The sequence below is a fragment of the Budorcas taxicolor genome, chromosome 9, assembly GCF_023091745.1.
Source record: "Budorcas taxicolor isolate Tak-1 chromosome 9, Takin1.1, whole genome shotgun sequence".
NCBI lineage: Eukaryota > Metazoa > Chordata > Mammalia > Artiodactyla > Bovidae > Budorcas > Budorcas taxicolor.
In genome coordinates this window covers 71,828,679-71,842,409 of record NC_068918.1, presented here as the reverse complement: position 1 = coordinate 71,842,409, position 13,731 = coordinate 71,828,679, and the positions used below count along the sequence as shown (strand labels likewise).

General features: G+C 38.6%; 1 protein-coding gene across 1 annotated transcript in view; it reads right to left on the bottom strand.

Annotated features, from left to right (window-relative positions):
* Nucleotides 1-13,731, bottom strand: part of AIG1 (androgen induced 1) — a 260,493-nt gene that overhangs the window by 142,008 nt on the left and 104,754 nt on the right. Inside the window, exon 3 of the mRNA XM_052645645.1 lies at nt 4,595-4,696. Coding sequence (XP_052501605.1) covers nt 4,595-4,696 — 102 coding nt within the window. The remainder of the gene's footprint in view (nt 1-4,594; nt 4,697-13,731) is intronic.

Sequence of the window (13,731 nt, the reverse complement as noted above, 5' to 3'; positions counted from 1 at the left end):
TGAGAGTCTGCAATCTTTCTAGAGTTTAAATATTTATTTATTGCTTTTAATGTATATTTACTCCATTGACAATGCTTTAAAATTATACTCAGCAAAAGAGAAATGTTCACGGATCTACTTTTGCATCCAAGAAATAAGCCAGAGTAACAACATTGCTTCTCCTAGTGTAAGTGAACACAACCTACTGGGGATGCTCTGTTGGTCTGGGAAATGGTTTTCTTACTTATTAATAAATACCTTCATCCACTTCAAACATGCCTTTCCCATTCTTTAAAATTGCACTTGTTTTTCTCGTCCGGTAACTACACAGTGCCTACCAGGGTGCTTTGCATGTGGAAAGTTGTCAATAAATGCTAGCTGCTGCTGCTGCTGCTGCTGCTGCTAAGTTGCTTCAGTCGTGTCCACCTCTGTGCGACCCCATAGACAGCCTACCACCAGGCTTCCCCGTCCCTGGGATTCTCCAGGCAAGAACACTGGAGTGGGTTGCCATTTCCTTCTCCAATGCATGAAAGTGAAAAGTGAAAGTGAAGTGGCTCAGTCGTGTCCGACTCTATCGGCCTCCATATGTGGCAGCCATGAAGATCCTACCACAACATTAAATTTTGGAAACTCTGATTCATTTGCTGATATCACTTCTGTTTTCTCTTTGTCTGATTATCAGTGGACTGAGAATAAAAAGTGATAGAAAGAAATAATTGTTGACATTCTTCTAAGTTTGAAAAGTAAATACAAAAGCATCTTTTTTATCACTGACACTAACTGAAGGTCTAATAGACATTGTGCGCTGTTTGAATTGCTGGGAACACAAAGGTAAGTAGGGTTGCAAGGACAGAAACATTTTTGCTTTGGATATTGAGCTGACTCTAGTTAAAAGTGCCATACTTTACATGCTTGTATTTTTAGTTGCAATAAATTAAAATTCTTCGTGTGGTGTGCATGTGTGTGTGCATATACTACTATTTAAATGGGCCTGGAGATAACCTAGTGTTTGCACAGCAAGGGTATATTACCCTTCCAGTCAGCCGTTTCCTCTTCTCTTCTGCAAATAAATTCTAGGATTGCTGAGAGCAAACAAAAAGACAATGGAAAGAAAGAGAATATTTTCCTTTAGTTCTAATCATGTCTAACTTCTGGCAACTTCAGTGAAAATCAAAATTGAAACCCCTGTGAATTTCAGACCCTGTAAGTGTTCTCTTATGCCTATTTGGAATGCTGTAAATTCAAGACTGACTTGATTCTCCTGAAATAGTGCCATGATTGACTTATACATTGTATCTCAGTTCTGTGGTACGGTACTCTGGATCCCTAGAAATGATGTTGAGATCCTTCAAACAATGAATGTGATTCTATATGTAAGAACACAGTACATTCTCTCTTGGAATTCTTATATTTATAACAACCTAAGCAGGCAATAATAGCAAACAGGCCTGGAGGGCTGTAAGCCATTTGCAGAAATATGTGAAAGTTACAAATTAAACTTAGAAAGTATTAAACAAAATATATTCTATCCTCTAACGGTATTAGATATATTTTTATAAAACAAAATTGAAAAACATGGTTGAGTAGTAAAATTTAATAATTACAAATATAAATATTCAGTATAATGCAAATACTCCCAATTTTATTTTTTTGCTTTTATTTCAGCAAATTTGTGCATGTGTCCTAAGTAACTTCAGTCGTGTCCAACTCTCTGTGACTCCATGGACTGTAGCCTGCCATCCTCTGTCCATAGGAGTCTCCAGGCAAGAATACTGGAGTGGGTTGCCATGCCCTTTTTTTTTATAATGGAAATTCTCACAAAAGTTGAGCTCTACTGTATTAACAAAACATCATTAAAACATTAACAAAAACATCAATTAAAAACAGAATATAATTATAACTAAAGTGTATATAATTTGAATGCTTTCATCAAAATATGAGCATCAAATAAATGTAAAAATTGTAATGAATTATTTTCATATTTTTATAATTAGATATCCAAAAGTAGCTATTAAAATTAAATACAACTTAAACAAAGCTGAAAATGCTGACTTAATTTTTTGATGTTTCATAAATTGTATTATACATTTTTATAATAATCATGAATTAAATTATTCATGATTGCAGTATTTAATGTTCATATTTTAATGGCCAATCCAAAGAATCAGCATCATGTTTTATGTATGTTGTATTTAAAGTTTCATCTATACATATTTAGAGTAATATAAATTGTTTAATATTACAAAATATTCCTTAGCCACCAGATGTAACTTCTTTGTTAGCAATTCTTGAACCATGAATTGGAACAAGAAAAAAGGCCAAGAAATGGTCATGACTTTTCATGAGACAAAATTCATTGAGAAGAAATCTACTGATCTCATGTCAAGAGGACTTGACATGTTCATTAATTTATCTTTTCCCTTTCCTAAATATTTGTGTCACTCAAATCCTCCTTGCATTTCTAAGTAGTGTTTCCTCCAAGAGTCAGAATTTTAACCCATTAAGGTGAGTCAAGGGAAAATTAGAAGCATCCAGCTGAAGTTCTAACAACTACATACATATTGAACAAACCATTCACTCCAAACATTAAGTAGCACCAGGATCTGCAAAGATTGTGATTTATTCTCTGGCTAGAATGTAACACCGTATAGTTTAGGGATGTAGACAACAGGCCAAATTGCCCAGGACACTATTATACTTCTAAAGCCCTTCTCGTGTTGGAAACTTTCTAAGCTTCAGTTTCTTCTTCTGTAAAAAGGATAATTTTTTGTTCATAGAACCACTGTGGAGATTAAATTATATAGCCTGGCACATAGTAGGTTCTCAAAAAATAGTAGCTATTAGTAATTACTGGCAAAGAATTGTGGGGACTGGCTGTACTGAATTAGTCATCAATCTAATGAATATGTACTGGTCCTCCTATATGCCAGGTGGCTAGGCAAAGACTTAGGATTCAAAGGCTACCATTTTGCACTAACCACATAACATCTTTGTGGGGGATACAGACATGTACCATGGAGATATAAAAGTGCCAGGCAAGCACAGCTAATAGCAGAGTGAACTTGGCTTGTGAGAGTGGGGAAAGGCTCCATAAAGAAAACAGTATATACACTGGCAACATGAGCAGGAGATTCCCAGTGAAGAATGGAAAGGGCATTGTGGGCAGAGGACTGCAAAGACTTGGGAGTTCGGAGTGTATTGCCATATTTAAGAAAAGAGACATGCTAGAGAGAGGCAGAGAAACCATGTCAGGCTCTGGACATGTTTACATTCAATTGACAAGAAGCTCAAACTGATAAATCTGTTTTTAACTAGACCTGAGGTGCCATGTTAATCCTTCTACAGTGTGGCTCGAATTGGACTCAAGGAAAATTCCAGTTCTCTGAGATGTGCTACTTTTGAGGAGTTGGCTTACAAAATGTTTGATCAATGCTCACTCCTCAGTACAATAATGTTTGTTTGTTACTACACACCACTTTTCTTAAAATATACCAAACCTGGGGGGAGAAGGGAAACACTTATTTTGAACCTCAGACACGTGATTTCCAGTTCTTCATTTCCCTATAATTTCTGCCATGGGTTGCCCTTTCACTAGGAGTACTCAGGGACATGTTCTAAAAATTGATGCAACCAAGAAATGTGAGCTTCTTAAGTTAATAAATGAAACAGCACTCAATTCCAGAGATGGATAGGGAAGACAACACAAAATTCCTCTGCAGAAAATATATCCTCAAATTTTGTCAAGTGACGCGCAAACTGCATGAAGTATTTTATTTGAAACTTGTGAAGGTAATATCAAGTCTAAAGTGTTCCAAACAATTAGACCGTGAAGAAGGAAAAGACGTCACAGCCATAGGCAAACACCTGGGATGAACGGAACCCGACAAGACACCTCCAATGTCTGCAGCAGCCCTCCCAGGGAAAGTAACAGCCTGCCGCTCCTCCAGGGGGAAATTCTTCAAGTACATTAGCTACTTTCAACACAGTCTCACTGATGTGATGTGGAGGAGGCATGGGCTTCCCTGATAGCTCAGTTGCTAAAGAACTGCCTGCAGTGCAGGAGACCCCAGTTCGATTCCCGGGTTGGGAAGATCCGCTGGAGAAGGGATAGGCTACCCACTCCAGTATTCTTGGGCTTCCCTTGTGGCTCAGCTGGTAAAGAATCTACCCGCAATGTGGAGACCTGGGTTTGAGCCCTGGGTTGGGAAGACCCCTGGAGAAGGGAAAGGCTACCCACTCCAGTATTCTGGCCTGGAGAATTCCATGGACTATGGGGTATCCATAGTGGTGCAGGTGGGAATCAATCCTCCATCTCCAATAGAGGACAAGCCTTTGAATGGTATGGAAATTAAATCCATCTTGGAATGAGCCAATTGTATTATAACTAACACAACTGACACCTCTCATAAACCATGGATTCAGTTTCTATAGTTTTAATAGTGACTCAGTGTCATGAGAAGACATTTTTAAAATTTACATTCAGTTTTCTTCTCTAACTATTATAATTTCCATTTCACAGTTACTTTGCTAGATTTTATTGACAGTTTGAATTAGAAAACAGCTCTTTAGTAGATTTTTTTTAATAAAAAGAAATAATTTGTTTTTGTTCACTTACCATTCCATGATTCAGCCACCCTGGGATAAAATTATCAAGCAATTTTGGGTAAATCATCTCTCTGTCATAGGCATAAATGATCCAGAACACTGCTACAACGAACTGGAAGAGAAAAGAAATCCTTTTATTTCAAAGGCACCAACTGTCCACAGCATACAATTGGTTGGTTTTCTGTTGTTCAAAGAACCCAACAAAACTTAATTTACAATGAGAGATAAATCAGTAAGCCAGCTAATAACTGGAAAGATCGTTCTAACTTCATCCCATTAGTGGTAACTGTTGGGGTTCTTCCTCTCTCCTTGATCTCCCAACTGTGTTCTCAGGCACAGGGCTGTTTGTGAGCGAGACAGAGAGATGGTCTGTCTGTCATCTGGAACAGCTCCCTTCCAGGGCTAATTGTGTTGGTTTGATTCCCCTCAAGAGGGTTTAAAAGTTCATTGGTGGTTTTTTGGATCCCATTCCCCACTGTACAGAGTTAGAACACATTGAAGAAGTTGTAGTGTATTTTCCTTGAACCCATCATGTGGTTTAAATTAATCTTCACATTCTCAAGTTTCTATTTCACCACTAACAGCATTGAAATCACTGCTATAAAATGTCCTAAAGTCACATTTCCAGCAAATGTATTAATTTATATAGCTTAAAGCAAGGGCTTTAGTGGCACTGAGAAGCAGAGGATAGAGAGAGGAAAAGAAGATTCCTAATTCTCTTGGAATAGCTCATAACTTCATCTTGATGCCAGAGGTTTACTTTGACCCATCAGCAACCTCATCGTCAAAAGTGTACTCAATTGATTATTTTACCTTTCTCAAACTAATGGTGAGAGAAGAAGCTCAGATAAAGAAACAAACGGCCCAAGGTCTTAACTTTCACCATAGAATTTTTTTTAAGTGAATGTTTTTGTAAATAGTCTATAAATGTAGCATGAAAAGAGAATGAACCATCTCAGAGGGAGGTCTCAAAGTCTCTTCAGAGTTATGTCTCAAAATAATAAATACTACAGAATGATAAAATACAGCAAGAATATTAAGTAGGAACAATTTTATCTCATTTCTCATAAGGCATCCATGCCCTGACATTTTATTAATAATATCTATTTTATTGCCACTTTTTATAAAACTCCTGGTGTTTATAGCTCCATGCTATAAACCAGAAGGGTACCAAAGTTTATTTCCAAGTGTGTAAGTTATCACATGGAAAATCTTAGCTTGAAAAAGTTCACCCTTAAAATCTAGGATGTTATGAACATTTACTGTTTCATAAAACACACTGAATGATAATTACAATAGTAATTGTAGATAACAAATGTAGTTTAATACCAGAGTAGGGTCCCTAGTCATTTATCTTGCTTTTGGGGCAACTGTGTTTATTCAGTGGATAAATGCACAAAAAGAAAAAAGAAAAAAAACACATGTATTATTAGCTTAATGCTAATTATCATCAGGATCTTTCCAAGTACAACAAACAATTTTTGAATTATCCACAATTTGGGGTTGTTCACTCCACCACTAACTTCATGTGCACTGAATATCAGGGTTCCCTGTCCTCAGATCTGGGTGGGCGCCATGCTTTATAGCTTTGTTACTCAAAGCGTGGTCCCTGGATCAGCAGCACCCACGCTACCTGAGAGCTTTTTAGCAGAATGCCAGGTCCCAGCCTGATAGGTTTTGACCCTGGATTTTGATAAGATCCTGAGGTCATTCCTGTGCACATCAAAGTTTGAGATGTTCTGTTTTGCAAGGGTCTGCTCCAGCCACCTGGAACCTTCCTCTCTCCCCATGGAGTAAAGCAATCCCAGGTCCACATGGCTGGTCTACCCAGAGCCTGCATGCCCCTCCTTTGCTAAACCACATCCTGGGAAGCCATGACCCTGGAATTTCCTGCCTGAATAGGCACGAGTATGCCTCAGGGCCTGTGTGGGTCTCTTTCTTGAGTCTGACCCTGGAGGAAAGACTGCGCAATAAATGTGTGTACTCTTGACCAGAGAGATGGTTAAGAGATATTTGTTTCTGTAGGGTGAGAACCAGTTTGACAACTGGCCTGGCGATCCATACACAGGCACAAAACCATTTCAATCCTGGATGGAGTCATAGGTGGAAACCTCTTTACTTTTGCCACATAAGGTACTTTAATCAAGACAGTGACATCCCATCACAGTCACAAGGCCCCTTCCACACGCAAGGGGAGGGGACCATACAGGCCTGCGTAGAAGAGAGCAGAATTTTGGGGCCATCTTAGATTCCTTAGATTTCCATTTGCTTTCTAGTCTTCTTTTCCAAAATTGTTTTGGCTATTTTAAGTCCTTTGCTTATTCACTTAATTTTTCAGAATCTCAGCTTGTGAATTCATACAAAAGCATTGTCCTCAAATTCTGACTAGAACTGTACTGAACCAATATATTCAATATGAAGAGAAATGATGACATCTTAACCGTAATGAGTCTTCTAACCTATGAGCACAATTATGTCTCCATTTACTAAGATTTTTAATTTCTCACTGCTCATAGTTCTGGGTGTACAGCTCTTGCACATATTTTGTTAAATCTATCACTAAGCATTTCATGTTTTTTTCTGCTATTGTAGATAGCTTTAAATTTCTTTTTTACATTGTTTGTTGGTGGCATATTAAGAATCCTCTATTCAAATTTCTCTATTCTGTACAAATGCTTTTTGTATATTGACATGGTATCCTGTGTCTGTTCAAAATTCACTTAGTAATTTGAGTAATTATGTCATAAATTAGTTTCTGTTTTATATGAACATGATCTGCAAATGACAGATTTTTCCTCTTTCTTTACAATTTGTATGCTGTTTTACTTGTTTTTCTTTTCTTATCGAACAATGTTGCCTAGAAGTGATGAAGACTGAGCATCCTTGCCTTCTTCTCTACTTAGGGGAAGTATTCAGTTTTTCGGCATTTCAGTTTGATATTAACTGCAAGTATTGCTTAGGTGTCTTTTATTAAGTTGAGGAAAATCTCTTCTATTCCTAATTTATGCATGTAATGAATGAGTGATGAATTCTTTCAGATAACTTTGCTGCATATTTTCAGGTGGCCATACGTTTTTTTCTCCTTTATTCTGTTAATATGATGGATGATAGCAATTGATTCTTAATGTTAAATCAATCTTTAATTCCTGGTCATCATGTATGATCATTTTTTTACATTACTGGATTTGACTTGCTGCTATTTCATCCATCCTTATTTTTTCCATCTTTATTCATAAAATATATTGATCTCTAGTTTTTTTTAAATTTCTCATAATGTCATTTTTAAAATTTTGGTTACAGGATAATCCTGGCCTCAAAAAATAAAGTGGAAAAAAAAAATAAAGTGGAAAAGTGTTCCCTCCTTTATTTTGCGAAGGACTTTGTGCGAGATTGGTATTATTTCCTTCATACCTATTTGATATACTTTTCCAGTGGCATCATCTGGGCTTGTAAGTTTTCTTGTGAGAAGATTTAACTGTGAATTAAATTTCTTTAACAGATACAGATTTTTCTGGTTTTCTAATTTTTTCTTTAGTTATAGTCATTTGTGCCTTTTGTAGAATTTCTCTATTTCATCTAAAATCTGAATTTGAAAAGTTGTTCTTAATAGTCTACTATGGAAATTAGCAAATGCTACAAATCAGACAGTTTATCTTTAGAGAGCCAGTTGTTAATGTTGGCCACCACACCACTGTGGAGATCTACTTTCCATCACCAGGAACGATCATTTGTGGTGTCCCTATCACATATAAATCAACGTGGGGTCAATATTTAATTGTGCAATTTGGCCAATCCTCTGACCCCCACCATACATTGAGGGAATTATATCGGTTATTAAAAACAAAGTGACTTTTAAGAAAGGGTTAGTCCCCTTCCTTAGTGTAACACTAGAAGGTCAAGAGGCACAGCTAACTGAGCAATCAGCCTTCTAAATAATTCTTGAGATTAAAAACACAGCACAGATGGTAGCTTCTTGGCTTCCTGCACTGACATCCTCTTGATGGTATGGTCATCAGCAAACCCAAAATAAGTTTGAACTCTACTAGCAGGGCATGGGTATGAACAAAAATAGGTTCTCTTGGACAGGCTAAGTGATTCTGAAATGTCCTACGGCTATGAAGCTTCTTCTCCAGCCAGGACCAGTGGCCAGCTCCTCCTCAGCACACACCTGCTGGTGCTGTGCTGCCAGGACCAGAATACTGTACTTGAACTGACAGTGGGAGAAGCACGGTCACTCTCCAGTCCTCCAAGCTTCCCAGACAGAATACTTGTGTTACAGTGTTTACTGAGACCTCATCTGAACCCCACAAAAGAATTAGAAACCAACACAAAAGAAAACTGGAAAAATAAAAGCGATATGATTATCTCAATAGATGCAGAGAAAGCCTTTGACAGAATTCAACATCTGTTTATGATAAAAACTCTCCAGAAAGCAGGAATAGAAGGAACATACCTCAACATAATAAAAGCTATATATGACAAACCCACAGCAAACATTATCCTCAATGGTGAAAAATTGAAAGCATTTCCCCTAAAGTCAGGAACAAGACAAGGGTGCCCACTTTCACCACTACTATTCAACATAGTTCTGGAAGTTTTGGCCACAGCAATCAGAGAAGAAAAAGAAATAAAAGGAATCCAAATTGGAAAAGAAGAAGTAAAACTCTCACTATTTGCAGATGACATGATCCTCTACATGGAAAACCCTAAAGACTCCACCAGAAAATTACTAGAGCTAATCAATGAATACCATAAAGTTGCGGGATATAAAATCAACACACAGAAATTCCTTGCATTCCTATACACTAATAATGAGAAAGTAGAAAAAGAAATTAAGGAAACAATTCCATTCACCATTGCAATGAAAAGAATAAAATACTTAGGAATATATCTGCCTAAAGAAACTAAAGACCTATATATAGAAAACTATAAAACACTGATGAAAGAAATCAAAGAGGACACTAATAGATGGAGAAATATACCATGTTCATGGATCAGAAGAATCAATATAGTGAAAATGAGTATACTACCCAAAGCAATCTGCAGATTCAATGCAATCCCTATCAAGCTACCAGCGGTATTTTTCACAGACCTAGAACAAATAATTTCACAATTTGTATGGAAATACAAAACACCTCGAATAGCCAGAGCAATCTTGAGAAAGAAGAATGGAACTGGAGGAATCAACTTGCCTGACTTCAGGCTCTACTACAAAGCCACAGTCATCAAGACAGTATGGTACTGGCACAAAGACAGAAATATAGATCAATGCAACAAAATAGAAAGCCCAGAGATAAATCCACACACCTATGGACACCTCATCTTCGACAAAGGAGGCAAGAATATACAATGGAGTAAAGACAATCTCTTTAACAAGCGGTGCTGGGAAAACTGGTCAACCACTTGCAAAAGAATGAAACTAGATCACTTTCTAACACCATACACAAAAATAAACTCAAAATGGATTAAAGATCTAAATTTAAGGCCAGAAACTATAAAACTCCTAGAGGAGAATATAGGCAAAACACTCTCTGACATAAATCACAGCAGGATCCTCTATGACCCATCTCCAAGAATACTGGAAATAAAAGCAAAAATAAACAAATGGGATCTAATTAAAATTAAAAGCTTCTACACAAAAAAGGAAACTATAAGCAAGGTGAAAAGACAGCCTTCTGAATGGGAGAAAATAATAGCAAATGAAGCAACTGACAAACAACTAATCTCAAAAATATACAAGCAACTTATGCAGCTCAAGTCCAGAAAAATAAACGACCCAATCAAAAAATGGGCCAAAGAACTAAATAGACATTTCTCCAAAGAAGACATACGGATGGCTAACAAACACATGAAAAGATGCTCAACATCACTCCTTATCAGAGAAATGCAAATCAAAACCACAATGAGGTACCATTTCACACCAGTCAGAATGGCAGCGATCCAAAAGTCTACAAGCAATAAATGCTAGAGAGGGTGTGGAAAAAAGGGAACCCTCTTACACTGTTGGTGGGAATGCAAACTAGTACAGCCACTATGAAGAACAGTGTGGAGATTCCTTAAAAAATTGCAAATAGAACTGCCTTATGACCCAGCAATCCAACTGCTAGGCATACACACCAAGGAAACCAGAATTGAAAGAGACACATGTACCCCAATATTCATCACAGCACTGATGTAATAGCCAGGATATGGAAGCAACCTAGATGTCCATCAGCAGACGAATGGATAAGAAAGCTGTGGTACATATACACAATGGAGTATTACTCAGCCATTAAAAAGAATACATTTGAATCAGTTCTAATGAGGTGGATGAAACTGGAGCCTATTATACAGAGGGAAGTAAGCCAGAAAGAAAAACACCAATACAGTATACTAACACATATATATGGAATTTAGAAAGATGGTAATGATGACCCTGTATGCGAGACAGCAAAAGAGACACAGATGTATAGAACGGACTTTTGGACTCTGTGGGAGAGGGAGAGGGTGGGATGATTTGGGAGAATGGCATTGAAACATGTATACTATCATGTAAGAAACGAATCGCCAGTCCAGGTTCGATACAGGATACAGGATACTTGGGGCTGGTGCACTGGGATGACCCAGAGAGATGATATGGGGTGGGAGGTGGGAGGGGGTTTCAGGATTGGGAACTCATGTACACCCGTGGCAGATTCATGTCAATGTGTGGCAAAACCAATACAGCATTGTAAAGTAAAAAAAATAATAAAAAATAATAATAAAAAAAAGAAAACTGGATTCACACTGTCTCTTTTTAGAAGGAATCTCTCATATGGAGTTCAACAGAAGCTGAAGCAAATCAGTTTTAGTTCAATTCTATGAAGAAGTTTTACTGATCAGTAATCAACTGAAGCTGATTCGAGTTTAGTAACAGCAATTAGAATGCAAAGGAAGTTGCCAAGACATCCGCCCTGAAGCCACTGATCTGTTCAGCTCAGCCCAGTCGCTCAGTCGTGTCCGACTCTGAACTGCAGCACGCCAGGCCTGCCTGTCCGTCACCAACTCCCGGAGTCCACCCAAACCCATGTCCATCGAGTCGGTGATGCCATCCAGCCATCTCATCCTCTGTCGTTCCCTTCTCCTCCCACTCTCAATCTTTCCCAGCATCAGAGTCTTTTCAAATGAGTCAGCTCTTGACATCAGGTGGCCAAAGTATTGGAGTTTCAGCTTCAACATAGTCCTTCCAATGAACACCCAGGACTGATCTCCTTTAGGATGGACTGGTTGGATCTCCTTGCAGTCCAAGGGACTCTCAAGAGTCTTCTCCAAAACCACAGTTCAAAAGCATCAATTCTTCAGTGCTCAGCTTTCTGTATAGTCCAACTCTCACATCCATACACGACCACTGATCTGTAGATTGGTTCAAAAAGGCCTTTTAGCATGATCTCAATTATCCACCATTAAAGAAGGGAAGAAGGTACTAAACGAATGCATCTTTAAGTCTTCAGCTTCAACATCACATGAGCCTATGGAATCGCTTTCCCCCTTAAAACTAATCTATCAGTACTAAGACTTGCCTATTACTGATTGGAAATCATTTAGATTCTCTTTTGGGCTCAACTGCTCTGCTTCTGGGACTTCCCAGGTGGTAAAGAATCTGCCTGCCAAGCAGGAGATGAGGGTTTGATCTCTGGACCAGGAAGATCCCCTGGAGAAGGAAATGGCAACCCAATCCAGTCTTCTTGCCTGGGAAATCCCATGGAGAGAGGAGCCTGGCAGGTTACAGTCCATGGGGCCACAAGAATTGGACATGACTGAGTGACTGAGCAGCAGCAGCCGCTCTGCTTCTAGATTTCCTTTTCACGATTTTCTTCCCCATCGATTCTTTCCAAGGTCATACTCTTGCTGAGCGGTAATATCTAGACATGTTTTCAGTTGTGATTTCTCTTTGCAAACACACATAGCCTGGGAGTAAACTGTGTGTTCCGAATGATAGCTGGCTTTATCCCTGATGGCCTCCAAGCAGAGAGTGAATGCCTCATTTTGACATGGCTCTTGTCTTCCTATTTCACACATTTAGGAGATCCTAGTTGCTGTCTTTCTGCCTGACTTCCCTCAGCCATACCTTTAACTTCAGCAATGCAAGTGAAGCACAAGCACTCTGAAATGTTGTAGCATCTTTTGTTTCAGTGTACAGTGTTACTAATACTCATTCCAAGAAGTGTGATAAAGAATTTCTCTACTGTAATGATGAGATTGTGAGTTACTTTATATATATATATATATATATTTATTTATTTATTTATTTATGCTATATATTCTGCTCAAATTACTTTAAAACCAGAATCTCTGTTTAGAGTTTGTAAAGCACATGGTGATGTTATACCTTTTTCATGGCTTCCATCTTTTTGATAGAATTTATCATTTCTCCATATTTATCCACACTTAGGCCTTAACTGGAGAAGGCAATGGCACCCCACTCCAGTACTCTTGCCTGGAAAATCCCATGGATGGAGGAGCCTGGTAGGCTGCAGTCCATGGGGTTGCTAAGAGTCGGACACGACTGAGCGACTTCACTTTCACTTTTCACTTTCATGCATTGGAGAAGGAAATGGCAACCCACTCCAGTGTTCTTGCCTGGAGAGTCCCAGGGATGGGGGAGCCCGGTGGGCTGCCATCTATGGGGTCGCACAGGGTCAGACACAACTGAAGTGACTTAGCAGTAGCAGCAGCAGGCCTTAAATAATGGGCTTCCGAGGTGGTGCTAGTGGTAAAGAACCTACCTGCCAAGGCAGGAGATACAAGCGATGTGGTTGGATCCCTGGGCTGGGAAGATCCCCTGGAGGAGGACATGGCAACCCACTCCAGTATTCTTTCTAGAGAATCCCATGGACAGAGGAGGCCAGCAGGCTGCAGTCTATGGGGTCACAAAGAGTCGGACACAACTGAAGCAACTTAGCACAACACAGCACACAGGCCTTAACTATCTTTTCTGACTAATTAATGTAAGAATAAAAAAATCCAACTCCTACAAAACCTATGAGTTGATGCCTGCCATGATCTCCAACCTTCATTTATACCATATTCTTTCTTGCTCCCTAAGCCAACTGGCTATTTGATTGTTCCTAAAATTCATTATGGGTTTTCCTGCCTCAGAGCTGTAGCATTTTCCACTCTACACCAGGA